Below are 16,662 nucleotides of genomic sequence, written 5' to 3'. Positions count from 1 at the left end.
AGCAAGACAAATGTATCCACTGACTCCTATGTACCATTAGCCAGCATCACCCCACGGGGCAGGAACTCCTGCACCTGCGGGCTGGACACCCCTGGCGGCGTCCACAGTAAAGCTCTGGTGTGACAGTCAAGACCTGTCAGTGAAGCGTGCAGCCCAGCTCCGTGGTTGCGCTGGAGTGAAACTGGTCACAGCCCTTGCAGGGCAGGCACTTGGTGCCGGGGGGATTAAGAGATGGGGCGGGGGGGGGGCAAGAGGATGTCCAGTGCTTCCTAAAAGGCGGTGTCTGTTACAGCAACACTGCGTAAGAATGACATACAGTTTGGGGTTTAATAAATAACTGCCATACTTAGCTGCACTTTTTAGGCAATACATCAAGCGACGCTAGAATTATGTAATAAGAAAAGCAAAGGTGTGGTGGATGGTAGATTCGGAAGAGAAGAGGACCAGGGCGGGGTAATGGGAAGCGTGTAGTTACAGTTAAATGGAGGCTGCGGTCACGAACGAGAGGATTATGATTCATCTGAGCGCCTGAAGTCCAAATAAAACGTGCAAGTTGTCCTTCTGTTCCCGAACCCTGGAGTCGGACGAACTGGGCTCCCCGCGGCCACCAAAAGGCGGCGCTGCGGGCGCGGGCGGCCACCTGCGGGCCCGGTGAGTTTCCCGTTGAAAGGCAGGCCGAGTCCCCGGGGAGCCGCGGCGGCGCCGGGCAGCGCGCCTCGGGCTGGGGACCCCGCTCCCGCTCCTCGGGGAGAACCCGCCCCAGCCCACTGGTCTGGAGGGAGCAGCTGACTTCCTGCGTCTCCCCCCCGCCCCGCCCCCCGCGCCCACCCGCCCCAGCACCGCCGCCCCCGGGGCGGGGTAGTAAACCTGGAGCCCGCAGGCCGCAGCCAGCCCCACGCAAGTTTTGTTTGGCCTTAAAAATCCAGATTTCCACTTCGCTCAGTCACTTGGGGCATGAGGGTTTCTTTTTCCTTTTTACAGTTTTGGTCAGATCAATAGAGTGCCCATTTTCCTGGCGGCTATCACTCTTCAGAACTGGGCCCTGCGCGCTTCATACCATAGCATTTCCTCTTTTGCACAATTTTATATATTAATCATGGTCTTTTTTTGGCATAATTACTTATCTATACAGAAAATTACAGTAAATCCTCAACAAGCCACCAGTGGCCTCAGTCTTCTTACAAGGTCCAGAGGCACCAGATATTCTCACCGCTGTCTCCTGAGGAAGTTTCTCCCGGTGTCCACCCCCTCCAACCTGGGCCGGTCGCTGTGTCCATTTGTCTGGTGCCCCGTGGGCAGCCTGGCAGCTCCCTTCAGTGCAGGGGGTGCCTGACTTTTTTTTCTTTTTTAAAGCAGAGAAATCCCCTTTCTCAATCAAAATCCCCCATGAAATTCCATTATATAAAACAGAAAATATAGTATTCATATAAATTACTCATTTACATTTATAACACTGACTTATTATGAAGTGAGTCTAGAAGAGTAATGGGATTAATTTGAAAAGCGTATGATTTGGAGGAAGGAGCTAACTGGGGCTGTAGCCTCATTTTCCATTCATTCCACTGCTTGGTGCTGGTGGCAGGAGTTAGAGGAAGCCTGGCTCGCCCAGGACGTCGTGGAAGGTTCTCAGCCACTCACCTCCCACTCCTGGTGTCTCCCTGGACCAGCCCAGGTGCAAGGCCAGCCTTCCCCAAGGGCTGCATGAGGCCAGGAAGCCTGTGCTGGAGCACGGCCGGCCCAGGGGTTCCCACCGTTCAGTGTTCGCCACTGATAACAGAAGAGTGTGCGTTTTAAGATGTTAACATTACTTTGCACATAAAATCGACATCTGTGAGCTCCTCGGAGCACCTGTGAGAGTTTACAGGCTGCAGTTCAGAAACCACTACAGTGGGGAAAAGATGGGGCTGAGAAGGGGCCCCAAGGTCTGCGGTGTTTCCATGGCAACAGAAGTTAGCTATCCTTGCTAAGGAAGAGGCCTGGGAGGTGGTGGCACAGGGAGTGGGACAGCTCTGGGTCACCTGAGCATCCTGGCTGGAGGCCCAGGCTGAGGGCCGAGCAGGTCACCATGTCTGGAAGAGAAGCTGCCAGGCCCACTGCAGCACAAGGGCTGTGTCAGGCCAGGGCCTCCATCAAGAACACACTTGTGGGGCTTCCCTGGTGGCGCAGTGGTTGAGAATCCGCCTGCCAATGCAGGGGACACGGGTTCGAGCCCTGGTCTGGGAAGATCCCACATGCCATGGAGCAACTGGGCCCGTGAGCCACAACTACTGAGCCTGCGCGTCTGGAGCCTGTGCTCCGCAACAAGAGAGGCCACGATAGTGAGAGGCCCGCGCACCGCGATGAAGAGTGGCCCCCGCTCGCCGCAACTAGAGAAAGCCCTTGCACAGAAACAAAGACCCAACACAACCAAAAATAAATAAATTTATTAAAAAAAAAAAAAAGAACACACTTGTCTCCTCTGGGCCTCCTGCAGACACCAGGGCTACCCGCCTGTGGAGGAAATCAGCTGGCACAGGCTGGCTCTGGCCCCGCCCGGCCTGCCCCCCCAGAGGACCTGGACTCAAATCCCAGCTCTAGCCCTAACCTCACTTCCCCTCGGCTGTCTCCTTGGGTCTCCCTACTCCATGGCCTGACCTTCAGGATAGATGTGCTTCCTAGCGGGGCCCTCAGAGAAAGAGGCAGTACTATGGCTGCACGCCACCTCCTGCAGAGAGAAGCACAGCTAAGCTGTTTTCCAGAGCCTCTCTGAGCAGCAGTCTTTCTTGTGGGTACTGAGAAAACGCCTGTGCAGAGGCCTGCCAGACAAAGGGCACCAGGTCTCTGCTGGCCAGGAGCTGCCCGCTCGTGGGAGATGATGTGGGCAGACCCACTCTGGTCTCATCTCCCAGTGTCCCTAGTGCCCCAGGTGCCAACACCCTATCCCGGGCCTACGGTGGCCACAATGAGCCAAGGCTAGCTCTTGGTCCTTGGGGCAGGTACCTGACTCCCATCCTTCCCCCATGGGTCCAGTCTTCCCTCCTGTCACACCTTGGCTTGGTCCTGCCCAGCTGTCTGCTCAGTGGGTCACCTCCCCATGCTGCGACAGAGTTTGGCTTACGCCTGGGCACTCCCCCTGGGTGAGCAGCCCCAGAGAGCACCTGGTGTAGAGAAGACACACACGTCCTGCAGCCTGTATCCTTTAGACCTGCGACGCTTAGCTGTTAGAACACGGCGCTGGCCCCTGCTGGACTGTGGTGCCTGCTGTGGGGTGTGCGTAATTGGACCTCTGCCTTCCTCCATTTCCCAAGTAGCTTTGCAGCTACTTAGGTGCCTTAGACAGAAGGTCCTGCATTGCTTTAAAAAAAGAAAAAATTGTGGTAAAATATACGTAACATAAAAGTTAACCGTTTTAACAAATTTTAGTTAACACAGCGCAGTGGCATTAATTACATTTAGATTATTGTGCAGCCATCACCACCGTCCATCTCCAGAATGCTTTTTTTTGGCTTCTCGGCATGTGGGATCTTAGTTCCCCGACCAGGGATCAAACCTGTATCCCCTGAAGTGGAAGCATGGAGTCCTAACCACTGGACCACCATGGAAGTCCCAACCAGAATGTTTTCATCTTCCCAAATGGAAACTGTACGCATTAAACATTCACACCAGGGCCCCTCCCTCCAGACCCTGGCAACCAACCACCATTTTACTTCCTGTCTCTAAATTCTGCCTACGCTATGCACTTCATGTAACTAAAATCATACAATATTTGTCCTCCTTTTGTGTCTGGCTTATTTCACTTAACACAATATCTTCAAGGTTCATCCATGGGGTAGCATGTGTCAGAACTGCCCTCTTTTTAAAGGCTGCCTGTGTTGCTTTTGAGTCTTGTGTAAACAGTACTGGCTTCCACCCTTTATATCAATTTACTTTGAAAATACACAAGGACTTCCCTGGTGGCGCAGTGGTTAAGAATCCGCGTGCCAATGCAGGGGACACGGGTTCGACCCCTGGTCCGGGAAGATCCCACATGCCACGGAGCAATTAAGCCCGTGCGCCACAACTACCGAAGCCCGCGCGCCTAGAGCCCGTGCTCCACAACAAGAGAAGCCACCGCAATGAGAAGCCCGCGCATCGCATGAAAGAGTAGCCCCCGCTCTCCGCAACTAGAGGAAGCCTGCGCCCAGCAACGAAGACCCAACACAGCCAAAATTGAATAAATAATTTATAAAAAAGAAAGAAAATACTCAAATCTTGAGAGGCCAGGACCATCTGCACCCTCCGCTCCTCTTACCTCTAGTGGGCCTCCAGGTAGCGCTCACTTCACAGCCTTCTTCTAACTTAATAAGAAATCCTTCTGCAATTGGCCAAGTCAACATTTTATTTAAAAACACACAAACAAGTACACAATGGTAACAACAAGAAAGGAGCCAAGGTCTCCTATTTGGGGACAGGCTGACCGCATGGCGTTCCCGTAAGCCTCACTTTAAGAAAGAGGGTACCTTCAAGACCAGATTTCCAAGCGAGATAAATTAGGAGGTGGCTGTGTTTTCATAAGAGGATTTAAGGCAGCGCCCCTTCGAGGTCTGGGGAGAGGGGAAGGGTTCGGCAAAGTATTCAAAAACCACCCCTTCACCTTAACGGGGGGAGGGGCATCAGTCCCTGAGGCGGCTCTAAAGCAGGAGGGAGAGATCAGATTTCCCTGGAGGCTGCTTTTCTTTCCCGGACGGGGAGGAATATTCTCTGAGGAAGTGAAGAAGGCTGGCGAGAGAGGCTGGACCCGCTCAGGAGCCGCAGGAAGGGCCCGTCCCGCACCCACCGGCCCGGGGACCCAGACCCCGGTCTCTCCTGCGGCCGCCGGCTCAAGCCCCTCCATCAGCGTGGGTCACACGTCCTGCAGCGCCTCCTACAGGGCTGGCGGGCTGTTAGGGCATCAGACGGCGGCATCTGGCGAAGGAAGCGGCAGAGTTGGGAGAGCTCGGCCGGCAGGGCCGCCTCACGGCTGCGCATGCGCTGCCTACCCCCGCCCGCACCACCTCCCGTGGGAACGATGATTCCTCTCCCTGCTCCTCTCCACCCCAGGCCCCTTCCTCAGAGGTACTGTAACTTCTTCAGCTGTTTGTTTTGGCTCTTCCTCCGTAATTTTACCTAGTATATGTATACTTACACTTATAGATTACTTTTAGACATTACCTATTAACTTTTTCGCATTCTTTTTTCATCATTCAATTTTTCTTAAACAGCTTCACAGACATATAAGTCATATACCATACAGTTCACCCATTTAAAGTGTTCAATTCCGCCGTTTGCACTATATTCACAGAATTGTGCAGCTACCCCGATTTTAGAACATTCTCGTCACTTCCAAAAGAAGCACCACAGGCATGCGCAGTCACCCCTGTATACCCTCCCGCCAGCCCTAAGCAACCCCTACCCTACTCTCTGTCTCTGTGGATTTGTCTATTTTGGACATTTTTCCTAAATGGAATCCTACAATATGTGGTCCTTGGTGACTGGCTCCTTTCACCTAGCCTTCTGTTAGCTTTTTGCCAGTGGGACCATTAAGATTGAAGCGCTGCTGTTGGCAACCTCTCTGCTGGGCAAGGTAAGGTGCTTCGATATTTTAAATGTATTTTTAAAAAACAAAGAAAAAGAAGAAAGAAAGGAAGTGCTGGATCAAAGAAAGAAGTAAATTAACCGAAATAGCTGGTTTGATTTTCAGCAATTCTATTTCTAGAAATTTATTCTAAAGATAAAATATATTAAGTGTGTGTATAGGGATATATTTACAAGGATATTCATTACAGCACTGTTTAGTAGGAAAGAATTTTAAAAAAAAAACAAACATAATGCCCCCAAATAGGAGACAAGTAAACTACGGCACCGACATGCAATGGAGCCAGTGCAACACCGTGGAGCCACGAAGGATGCCAGAGAAGGACACCTAATGATGTGGGGAAAGTGCCTGACAGGAGGCTAGGTAGGAGCAGAAGAGAAGGTTACAAAATAATACATGAACTCTGATCCTTTAATAAATGCACATGTGTTGGGACTTCCCTGGCGGTCCAGTGGTTAAGACTCTGTGCTTCCACTGCAGGGAGCATGGTTTCGCTCCCTGGTCGGGGAACTAAGATCCTGCCAGCCGCACGGGGCAGCCAAACAAACAAAACAAGCACATCTCTCTCTATATATATATACTCAGGAAATGCAGGAGGGAGAGACACCCAGCAGGTGCTATTTCTGGGTACTGTGATAATGGTTTTTATTTTTTTTAATTTCTTTTTCTTATTTCGATTTTCTAAACGTACTACATTTTATTTTTGTCATTAGGAAACTCATTTAAAGAAAACGCTTGGCCATCAGAGACGCAGAGAGACGGAGCAGAGGGTCCTCTGCAGCAGGGTGGCTCCCTACTGCCGAGCTCCAGAGCCTGTGTCCTCCCGTGCCTGAGCAGAGGGAACCTTCTTGGTCATGTTTTCAGACCAGAACTCACCTGTTGACTGGGTCACGCACGAGATCTTGTAGGACAGCCACACGCTCGCCAGGCAGAGGAAGGTGGCCAGGAAGCCAAAGATCTGCACGGGAGAAAGGGGGCAGCAGACGCCCAGGCCAAGGGCAGTCACTCGGGCAGCCCCTTCTGCTGCTCATCCCTGGGCCTGTTTCCTATACCAGCTGTGGCTGGGAGGGAGCTCAGGGACTCAAGTGACCCGGCCGCCTGTCCTCGCTCAGGTGTGGAGGTGATGCCCGGGCCCTGGCCGGGCCCGCAGCTGGGACACAGTCAGGCCTCCGGTCGCCACCCCTCGCCTCTTCTCTAGGCAGCTACCTGCCCACGCTCGGGTTTATGTTTACAACAGAGCCGGGGGCCAAGCCACCGGACTTTAATTATCCTGGGCTAATAAGACAGAAAAAGGAGGAACGGTACCTTTTAATTTGGGTTTTTAACACATTAACGTTCAAGTGGATTTTCTTGGCGTGGTAGCATCATGTGCACTTCACCCATAAAGGCTTTCTGTCCGTCTGCCTTTACAGCTGTGTCGGAGCCAGAAGCTGAGGCCCCAATGCCTAGGCTTAGGTTTGCATGTATTTCAGTAACATTAGGCTGAAGTAAGTTCAGGCAGCGTGCCTTTCCTTTCTGTGCTCAGCTGTGAGCACCTAGCCCAGAGCAGCTGCCTCATCTGTGGTAAGGAAAGGGCCTCACGGTGGCGCATTAAATGATGGAGCAAGAAACAGGCAGGGACTCAGGTGTCTCTGCCTGGAACTTGGAAGCCTGCAGCCTCTCCTGACTGAGCACTTACTTCGTACCAGGCAGTGTTCTAAGCCCTTTAAAGGAACCCGCACAGCTCTGCCAGGTGGGCACGGCTGTTACGTCTCCCCCCATTTTTCAGCTCAAGAAACCAGGGACAGGAGGTCAACTCTTCAGCCCAGGAATGTGGAGCCAGCAAGGGCCAGACCAGAGATCTGAGCCCAGAGTCCACCTCTGCTTGCCTGTTGCCCAGGTGTCCTCGGGCCCTCCAAGTGCACGGCTGGGAGCTCCCTGAGGTCCAGCCCAGGAGCAGCCAGACCAAGCGCGGGATCATCCAACCTAGCTGCTGGTTTCCACACGTGGCTGCCCGTCACCCCACCCCCGACCCCGTCCATTGCCGTGCCTCCTTCTGTACCAAGTGTCTGCACCACATAATCAGCCTGTTAGAGCCTGTCCTGGCCTCTCATTGTCTGTTCCGCACAATTAGCACATTACACACCATCCCAGTCTCCAACTGTCCACACTGCATAACTGAACAGTTTATTATCGGGCTACACAATGCTCCTCTGGATGACAGTGCCTTGTGTGCTCATTGTTTCATGTGCCCCGGCCTAAGCTAGATCACCACTTTCTCATCAGCAGGGACCATGTCTTTTCATTTCTCCTGGCCCCTTGCCCGGCCCATGCTTGGTCCTAGGCACAGAGATCGTGTACGACAAATGGGGTTTACTGGGATTCCAGGGCTAACGTTGTCATGTGCCACCTCAATGAGGAAACCCAGTGGGAATCTCCCCGCGTGGTCCTGAAACACAGCGGGCGCCAAGCTCTTCTGTCCCCCCCTCCGCCAGCCTGCCTGCAGCTGGGCAGGGGGCAACCATTCCTCTTCTTGGAAACTGCCTGGGGAGGGGGGGAAGGTGCGTAGGGGGCAAGAGTGCTCAGGGGTTTGGCTGCCCCTCCGCGGTGACCTTCTGCCCCATGCAGACTCCACCCCTCCGTGGAATTCCAGGCACTCATCCACTCTTGGCCCAAAGTCCAGAGAATTTTGGTACCGTGCGGAAGTGAGTGACTATCACACAGAGAGCTTTTCTTCAAACTTATTTGAAAAGTGAGGCAAATCAGTTCTGGCCTACAGACTTCCAAACTGTAAACAATTAGCTAAATCAGAAATCAGATGACAGCAATCTATAGATCTTTTTACAATAATGTATATACACATATGTGTATCTGTGTGATAAATATATATAGCTCCCATAGCACTATGTTTTGTCCACTTCCATGCTACTTCTATTCATGTTAGCAGATGGGTCAATTTTCACCTATGAAAGGTATAGGAGTGTTATTTCCTGGCCTGAATACTGTTAAAGTCAGGAAGGGCAAAGCTAGCACTCACGGCAGATTATCACTAGCTGATCACAAAAATGTTCCCCTGGGCTGGAAAAAGGCCTCAGAACCTTTCCCTGAATGGGGCTGAGACAGCCATGAGCAAATGACCAGAGTGAACACGAGAATTAAAACCTACTTGCCCCGTGATTTAAGGAGTGGCTGTAAGAGAAAGAGGCCTGGGCCGCTGGGGCCATGAGTTCGTTACAGCCCTGCCCATCCACCTTCTGACACCCTCCACCGTGGGCCCAAGTTTAAGGCTATTTGGAGACCACTGCTGGTGGATCAAGGTTCAGACTGATTCTGAGAAAGAAAGGCCCCAGAGAACAACCCCTTTGCTGCCCTGAGAGGAAGAAAATGAGCATTCGGAACAGGAATTCACTCCTGCCGCTTCCCGGAGAATGTCCTCACCGCTCCAGCCACCAGTCGGCTCTGGTTGTAACTCTTGGAAGCTGCCACGATGGACGCGATTAGGAGAAGCAGGGTACCGATTAAATAGTGCAGGAGTTCCTGGGGGCAAAAACAAAGCAGAGCAGTGGGTAGGGAGCTCCATTCCTGGTTCTCAGAGGCACCTGGGTGTTAGGAGAGATGAATGGAGGGGAGGGAGTGACACTTCCTCTTCTCCCTGTAACACCCCGGCAGGAGCAGCGAAGCTCACTGGCAACGAGAAAGGAAGGCCAGCCAGAATGAGGCCACACAAGAGAGAAAAGACGCCAGGCAGGCAGGAAGAGAGGCGACAAAGAGAAAGGATGCTTCTCGTAAGGACCACTCCACTCTTGAGGTCAATCTGTCCACGGTACCTTGACCTCCGGCCAAAGCTACTAACAAGCAAATGAGCTGCTTCTAACTCCAAGGATGGAGAGTTTAAATGAAGCTCCAGCTCTGAGAAGCAAAGCCCATTAAAAAGATGTGTGCCTTTGCTTCTGCTTCAGAGAAAGTTCTGCGCTAGCAATGTGCTGGTTTTGGTGGCTGCCTGGAGGGTCTCCCCATTCCGTGAACAAAAGTCCTCCCAGTTCTGTCCTCATTTTGTCTTCCCTCTTCTTTTCTGTTGGAAGTGTGCCCTCAGGCCAGACTGCTGAGGGGTCTGCAGGAAGGGCTGACTCTGCCTTTGCTTCCCTTGGGTCCACAGGGGCATCCATTTCTGCCCCATTCACTCTCCATGATAAAATGGGGTCTTTGCAGGCCCTGGATGAGGCGGGGCCTCTATCATTCGACAACAAAGGAATGCTTCGCCTCATCCTTTCCCCTCCCCACAAACGCCAGATCAGAGGAGAACTGGGGCTTAGGGCCACTGACAGTGGGGTGTGCTCCCGAGAAAAATTTATAGCTGTCAAGGCTTATATTAAACATGAAGAAAGGTTTCAAATTAATAACCTAACCTTTACCTTAAGACACTGGAAAAAGGAAAGCAAACTAAACCTAAAGCAAGAAGAAAGAGGGAAATAAAGATTGGAGCAGAAATGAATGATACAGAGAACGGAAGAAAAATAGAGGAAATGAATGAAATCAATAGCTGGTTCGTTGAAAAGGTCAACAGAATAGAGAAACCTTTAGCTAGACTGATCAAGAAAAAAAAAGAAAACATTCAAATGACCAGAATCAGAAATGAAACACAGATGGGAATCCCCTGGTGATCCAGTGGTTAGGACTCAGTGCTTTCACTGCTGGGGCCTGGGTTCAATCCCTGGTCTCGAAACTAAGGTCCCACAAGCAAAGAGGCGTGGCCATAAATAAATAAATAAATAAAAGCGGGGACATCACTACTGGTGTTACAGAGATAAAAAGGATTTTAAAAGAATACTATGATCAATCATATGCCAATAAGTTAGATAACTTAGATGAAATGGAGATATTCCTAGAAAGACATGCTACTGAAAATGACTCAAGTAGGAATAATCTGAATAAAATTTATAATAAGTAGAATTTGAATTAATAATAAAAACACTACCCACAAGAAAAGCTCAGGACCAGGTGGCTTCACTGCAGAATTCTACCAAACATTTAGAGAAGAATCAATTCCAACTCTTCCCAAACTCTTCTAAAGAACACAAGAGGAGGGAACACTTCCCAGATCATTCTATGAGGGTAATATTACCCTAGTAACAAAACCAAAGACATCACAGGAAAACTAAAGACCAATAATATATCTTATGAATACAAACGCAAAAATCCTAGCAAACCAAATCCAGCTCCACATAAACTGAATTATACACCACAGCCAATCAGAATTTGTCCCAGGAATGCAAAGTTAGTTACACATGTGAATATCAATGTAATATGCCATATTAATAGAATCCTGGGGGGAAGACCTACATGACTATCTCAATAGACAAAGAAAAAGCATTTGACAGATTATAACACCCTTTCATGATGGAAACAACAAAGTAGGACTAGAAGGTAAGTTCTTCTATTTGATAAACCTCCTACAAAACCCCCACCTAACATCATATTTAACGATAAAAGATGAGTGCTTTCCTCCTAAAATAAGGAACAAGATAATGATATCTGCTCTTGCCACTTTAATGCAACATTCAACTAATTTCTTGCAATGAGCCAAGAAAATGAAGCAAAAAGCATCTAGATTGGAAAGGAATGTAAAACTGTCTCTATTCACAGATGGTATGCTCTTATAGATAGATTTGAAAATCCTAAGGAATCCACTAACAATCTATTAGATCTAATAAATGATTTCAACAAGATTGAGGCTACAAGATCAATATACAGAAATCAATTGTATTTCTATCCACTTGCAATGAACACTCCAAAAATGAAATTAATAATTACAGTTGAAATAGTATAAAAAGGATAAGATACTTAGGAACGCACTAAACAAAAATAGTATAAAACTCATACTCTGAAAACTACAAAACATTGTTGAAAGAATTTTTTTTTTTCTTTTTTTTGCGGTATGCGGGCCTCTCACTGTTGCGGCCTCTCCCATTGCGGAGCACAGGCTCCGGACGCACAGGCTCAGCGGCCATGGCTCACGGGCCCAGCCGCTCCGCGGCATGTGGGATCTTCCCGGACCGGGGCACAAACTCGCTTCCCCTGCATCGGCAGGCGGACTCTCAACCACTGCGCCACCAGGGCAGCCCAAGAAATTTTAAAAGATCTAAATAAATAGGAAAACCTCCCATGTTCATGGATCATGACTTAATATTGTTAAAATGGTAATACTCTCCAAACTTATCTACCGATTCAATGCAATTCGTATTAGAATCCCGGGTGACTTCTTTGTAGAAACTGAAAAGCTGATTCTAAAGTTCATATGGAATGGCAAAAATCCAAAACAATCCTGAAAAAAGAGGACAAATGGGAAGACTCACACTTCCTAATTTCAAAACTTACTGCAAATCCATAGTGATCAAGGTAGTATAGTAAGATCAGTGCAACAGAGTTGAGAGTCCAGAAATAAATCCATGCATTTATGGCCAACTAATTTTCAACAAGCTGCCAAGACCACTCAATGGGAGAAAGAACAGCCTTCCCAACAGATAACTGGGACAACAGGATATTCACATGCAAAAGAATGAAGCTGAATCCTTGCTTCATACTATATGCAAAAATTAACTCAAAATGGATCAAACACCTAAATGTAAGAGCTAAAAGTATGGAAGGCTTAAAAGAAAACACAGAGGTGAATCTTCATGATCTTGAATTGGCAATGGCTTTTTAGATATTATACCAAAACCATAAACAACAAAAGAAAAATATAAATTAGATTTCATCAAGTAAAGAACTTGTCCTTTAACAGATACTATCAAGAAAGTAAAGACAAAAAGAAAAGAAAAAGAAAAAATTATGGGAGAAAATATCTGATAAAGGACATTTAACTAGAATATACAAAGAACTCTTACAACTCAATAATAAAAAGACAACTTAATCAAAAAATTGGCAAAGGATCTGAAAAGACATTTCTCTAAAGAAAATATACAAATGGCCAAAAAGCACATGAAAAGATGACTAGCACCGTTAGTCATCAGAGAAATGCAAATCAAAACCACAAGCTGTAACTTCACACTCACTGGAATAAAATCTCAGTCAGAAATAACAAGTGTTGACAAGGATGTGGAAAAATTCGAACCTTTATACACCGCTGCTAGGAATGTAAAGTGGTACATCCACTTTGGAAAACAGTCTGGCAGTTCCTCAAACAATTAAACATAGTTACCATGTGACCCAGCAATTCCACTCTTAGGTATATTCCCAAGCAAAATGAAAATATGTCCACACACAAAATTTGTACACAAAATGTTCATAGCAACATGATTCATAATTGACAAAAGGTGGAAATTCATAATTGCCACATGTCCATCAATGATGAATGAATAAACAAAATGTGGTATATCCTTTCCATGGAATATTAGCTATAAAAAGAAATGAAGTACTGATATATGCTACAACATAGATCAACCATGAAAACCCTCTACTAAATGAAAGAAGCTAGTCACAGAAGACCAAATATATGAGTCCATTTACATGATATGTCCAGAATAGGAAAAGTTACAGAGGCAGGAAGCCAATTAGTAGTTGCTCAGGGCTGGAGGTGATGAGGGATAGGAGGTAACAGCTAAAGGGTACAGAGTTTCTTTTTGAGGTGATGAAAACATTCTAAAAATAACTGAGGTAATGGTTACACAAGTCTGGGAATACACTAAAATTCATTGAATTGTACACTTCAATGGGTAATTGTATGACATGTGAACTATATATCAATAAAGCTGTTTTTAAAAAGAACATAGTGGGAAGAAAAAACCCTAGCAACTTCTGACATATTTCCTCAGACTCTGCCAGTCCACTTTAGCTGACAAATCTTATCAATACTCACACAGTGTAAATACCCATTACCCCTATCAGCTTCTTCCTTCTATGTTCCTCCTCCAAGTCACACACACGCACAGCCCATTTTCTGTCACTTGAGAAAACAAGCACTGAGGTGAGAGGCACAGCCTTCTTGTAGCTGGAAGGTGAGTTTTAGAAACCAGTGGTGAGTTTTAGAAACCAGTGGGATATGAGGCATAGACGTGCACCCAACAGTGGGAAATTCAGAGCTGAAGCAGCCAAGGATGGTGCAGGAGGCGGGGTAGGCAGACAAGAAGGACTCCGTCAGGTCTCAGTGCCCAGCCTGCATCCTGACTCGTGCAAGCCGAGAGCAGGCCCGGCCACTCCCTTACCGACAGGGGCCAGCTGATACAGGTGAGCACGCGGTACAGGCGGAAGAGGTGGACCAGGTAAAAGGCGAGAATCATGATCAAGTTGCAAATGGTGACCACTTCAAAGTAGCTGTAGGCACTGTAGCTGGTCCACAGAGAGTTCCTCACGCAGATGAAGGCAATCAGCAGCGAGACCTGGGACGTGAACACAGAGATATCAGAGAAATGCCCACCCAAGATGGGCACCCAGGGAACGAACAACAACACAACAGAAACACAGACAACCACAGGGGACCGAGGAGCTGCCACAATCCAGGTTACCCCATCACAAACTGGCTGGAACAGTGTAATTTCCCACAGTACAAGCTTTTGAAACACAAGCCATTGTGAATGCCAAGGACGGCAGAGAGTGGTCTGTTCTCTCTGTTCTCTGAGGTCCATGTGCTGGCAGGATGCATCCTCAGAGAGAGGGCAGGAATTCTGGAAATAACCAGGCAGGACCACCTCCCTTATTTGCTGGACCTCCACCGAGTCAGCGTGATATTGAACCCCAGGTATCCATGTTAGGTTGAACTGAAGGAACTTGCCAATATTTGACTGTTTTTGACCCACCAAGATGTCAGTTCATACGTATAACCTACCAGCTGGCAGACAGTAAGTTACTGTCAACGAAAAATCAAATAACCAGCAAGCTAAGAAGAAAGAAAAGAGAATTGTATTCGAGCCAAACTGAGTACTATAACCTGGGAAACAAATTATCAGAAGCTCTGAGAACTGCTCCATTGATCAGGCGTTAGAAATGCAGTTTTATATATATTTTTAATAAATTTATTTATTTTTGGCTGCATTGGGTCTTTGTTGCTGCCCATGGGCTTTCTCTGGTTGTGGCGAGCGGGGGCTACTCTTCGTTGCAGTGCGTGGGCTTCTCACTGCGGTGGCTTCTCTTGTCGCGGAGCATGGGCTCTAGGCGTGCAGGCTCAGTAGTTGTGGCGCACGGGCTTAGTTGCTCCACAGCATGTGGGATCTTCCCGGACCAGGGCTCGAACCTGTGTCCCCTGCATTGGCAGGCGGATTCTTAACCACTGTGCCACCAGGGAAGTCCCACAGTTTTATATATTTTTGAGACAAAGAAATTATGTATCATATTGACAGGTTAGCATTGTGTACACAGTTCCTCAAGTGTTTGTTTTTTTTTCAATTATGCATGTAGAGACAAACTTTTTAGTTAATGCAACCCCTTATAGAAGATGAAAAAGAAATATATTAATCATAGAATTACAATGCTGGCATGTGAAGAAAGGGGCCAGCTTTTTCTCAAAGGTTGATCTCATCCTCCTGCTTTGAGGAGGTCTGGTTAATGTGTAATGCAGATGCACACTGCCCATGGGGTAAGGCCTACCACAAAGGGGGCACGTCATTTGTTGTTGCTATTTTTGTTTTTTTCTGTTTGTTTGTCCTGCCATAGAAAATTTACGATTTTCCTCGTAGTTACCACTTACTGATGCTTGATGTACATGATCTCCTTGAGACTCCCCACAACTCTGCCAGGTCAACAAGATCACCCCCATGCTCATAAGGGGAAATGGAGGCACACAAGCCTCCATAATTAGCTTAAGGCTACGTCCACTGTAAGCTGCGGAGGCACGATTTGAACCTTAGTCTATCTGATTCCAGGGATCGTGTTCCTCCAAGTCAGATGCAGCTTTGCCTTCCAAAAACTATGAGCCCTCACCACAAACGACCTGAGGAAGGCAGATGTGCCATCAAATGTGTGGGAATCCTGGCTACAAGGTGGTGCTTGCTCCCCGCTGGGCCTGCGGTGAGAGCTTGCTAAGTATATTGTTACATGAATGAATGAGTGTGCAGAATAAATAAACTAATGACCTAGTACTAATGAATGAACGATCAGGTCAATTATTAGCAACATAAGAATACCATGGAAGGGCAGACTGGAAGAGGGGAGAGAAGGTTCTGAGTTTCTGGGAAGGCCACTCACAGAGAACAAAGTCTTGTTCACCCCACACAGGGGATAAACCAATAATACACAGGTGTTAAACGTATGTAAAGTCTCAGGGTCTATTTTAAAAGCACAACTAATTTAGGACAAAGGTTAAATATTTCACACTGCCTCTTTCCTACAGAACAGTGATTCTCCAAGGGTGTGATTTCGTGTCCTATGGGACATTTGGCAATGTCTGGAGACACTCCTGGTTGTCACAGTTGCAGGGGGGATGCTACCCACCCTCCACAATGCACAGGACAGGCCCTCAAGTGTAGCCTTCAAACTACTGTCCTACTGTGGAGAAACCCCGCTGTAGAAAATTGAGTCTACAATGAGAATTAGATCACGAAATGGATCTAACGCTGGTTAAAGAGGCTAACGCTAAAAACTCTATTTTCCAAAGCCCCTCATTGCTAGCATTCTACCAAGGTCCTCGGGTACAGGGACACCAGCTCGCGAAGAACACTCAGCTTAAGCCTAAAGTGGGCGTGAAGAGTGTTCTGCTTAACAGGTCAAAGCAGAAGAGTGTGGCCCTGACACACAGGGACCCTCAACATTTGCGTATTTCCCTTTGCTAATGAGCAGCATGAGGATTTTCATTTTCTCAGTTCCTCTCCAGCCAGCCCGCCACAGTGATACAATGATTCACACCTTGAGGTTGTTTTAAAGCCTCAAAGGGAGGCTTTGCTTCACTCAGGAGTGTGCATGATGGTCAGAGCTCTGCTGCCCTATAAGCCCCCATTTCCAGGCCTCGTCTCTCTGGGGAGTCTGGGGGGTCTCCCCAGCCTTTCACTGACCCTCTCACACACACTGGGGCATTTTAATTCAAGGCCTGCCTTAAAATGCAAATAACCCAGGATTATGCAGTGGATTTCTAGGTGGAGAAGCTGTTTTGCACCTAATTCAAA

The 16,662-nt window shown here is 48.0% G+C and overlaps 1 protein-coding gene across 2 annotated transcripts in view; it reads right to left on the bottom strand.

The window, feature by feature from the left end:
- Window positions 1-4,339: 4,339 nt before the first annotated feature.
- The window catches only part of CMTM7 (CKLF like MARVEL transmembrane domain containing 7), a 42,230-nt gene continuing 29,907 nt past the window's right edge, over window positions 4,340-16,662 (bottom strand). Inside the window, exons 2-5 of one of the 2 annotated variants that reach the window (XR_016394675.1) lie at window positions 13,774-13,947; window positions 8,942-9,109; window positions 6,470-6,551; window positions 4,340-4,923 (exon numbers count right to left, since the gene is read on the bottom strand). Coding sequence is in view for 1 of the 2 variants with exons in the window: in XM_022553701.2 (XP_022409409.1) it covers window positions 4,910-4,923; window positions 6,470-6,551; window positions 9,011-9,109; window positions 13,774-13,947 (369 nt within the window). In the remaining variant the exon portion in view is untranslated. The remainder of the gene's footprint in view (window positions 4,924-6,469; window positions 6,552-8,941; window positions 9,110-13,773; window positions 13,948-16,662) is intronic. The other variant, XM_022553701.2, reaches the window with a different exon arrangement.

Source organism: Delphinapterus leucas, chromosome 10 (assembly GCF_059928025.1).
Source record: "Delphinapterus leucas isolate spDelLeu-1000000601 "Yukka" chromosome 10, BTC_Dleu_Yukka2, whole genome shotgun sequence".
In the NCBI taxonomy this organism is placed as follows: Eukaryota; Metazoa; Chordata; class Mammalia; order Artiodactyla; family Monodontidae; genus Delphinapterus; species Delphinapterus leucas.
This window is presented reverse-complemented; position numbering and strand designations above follow the sequence as displayed.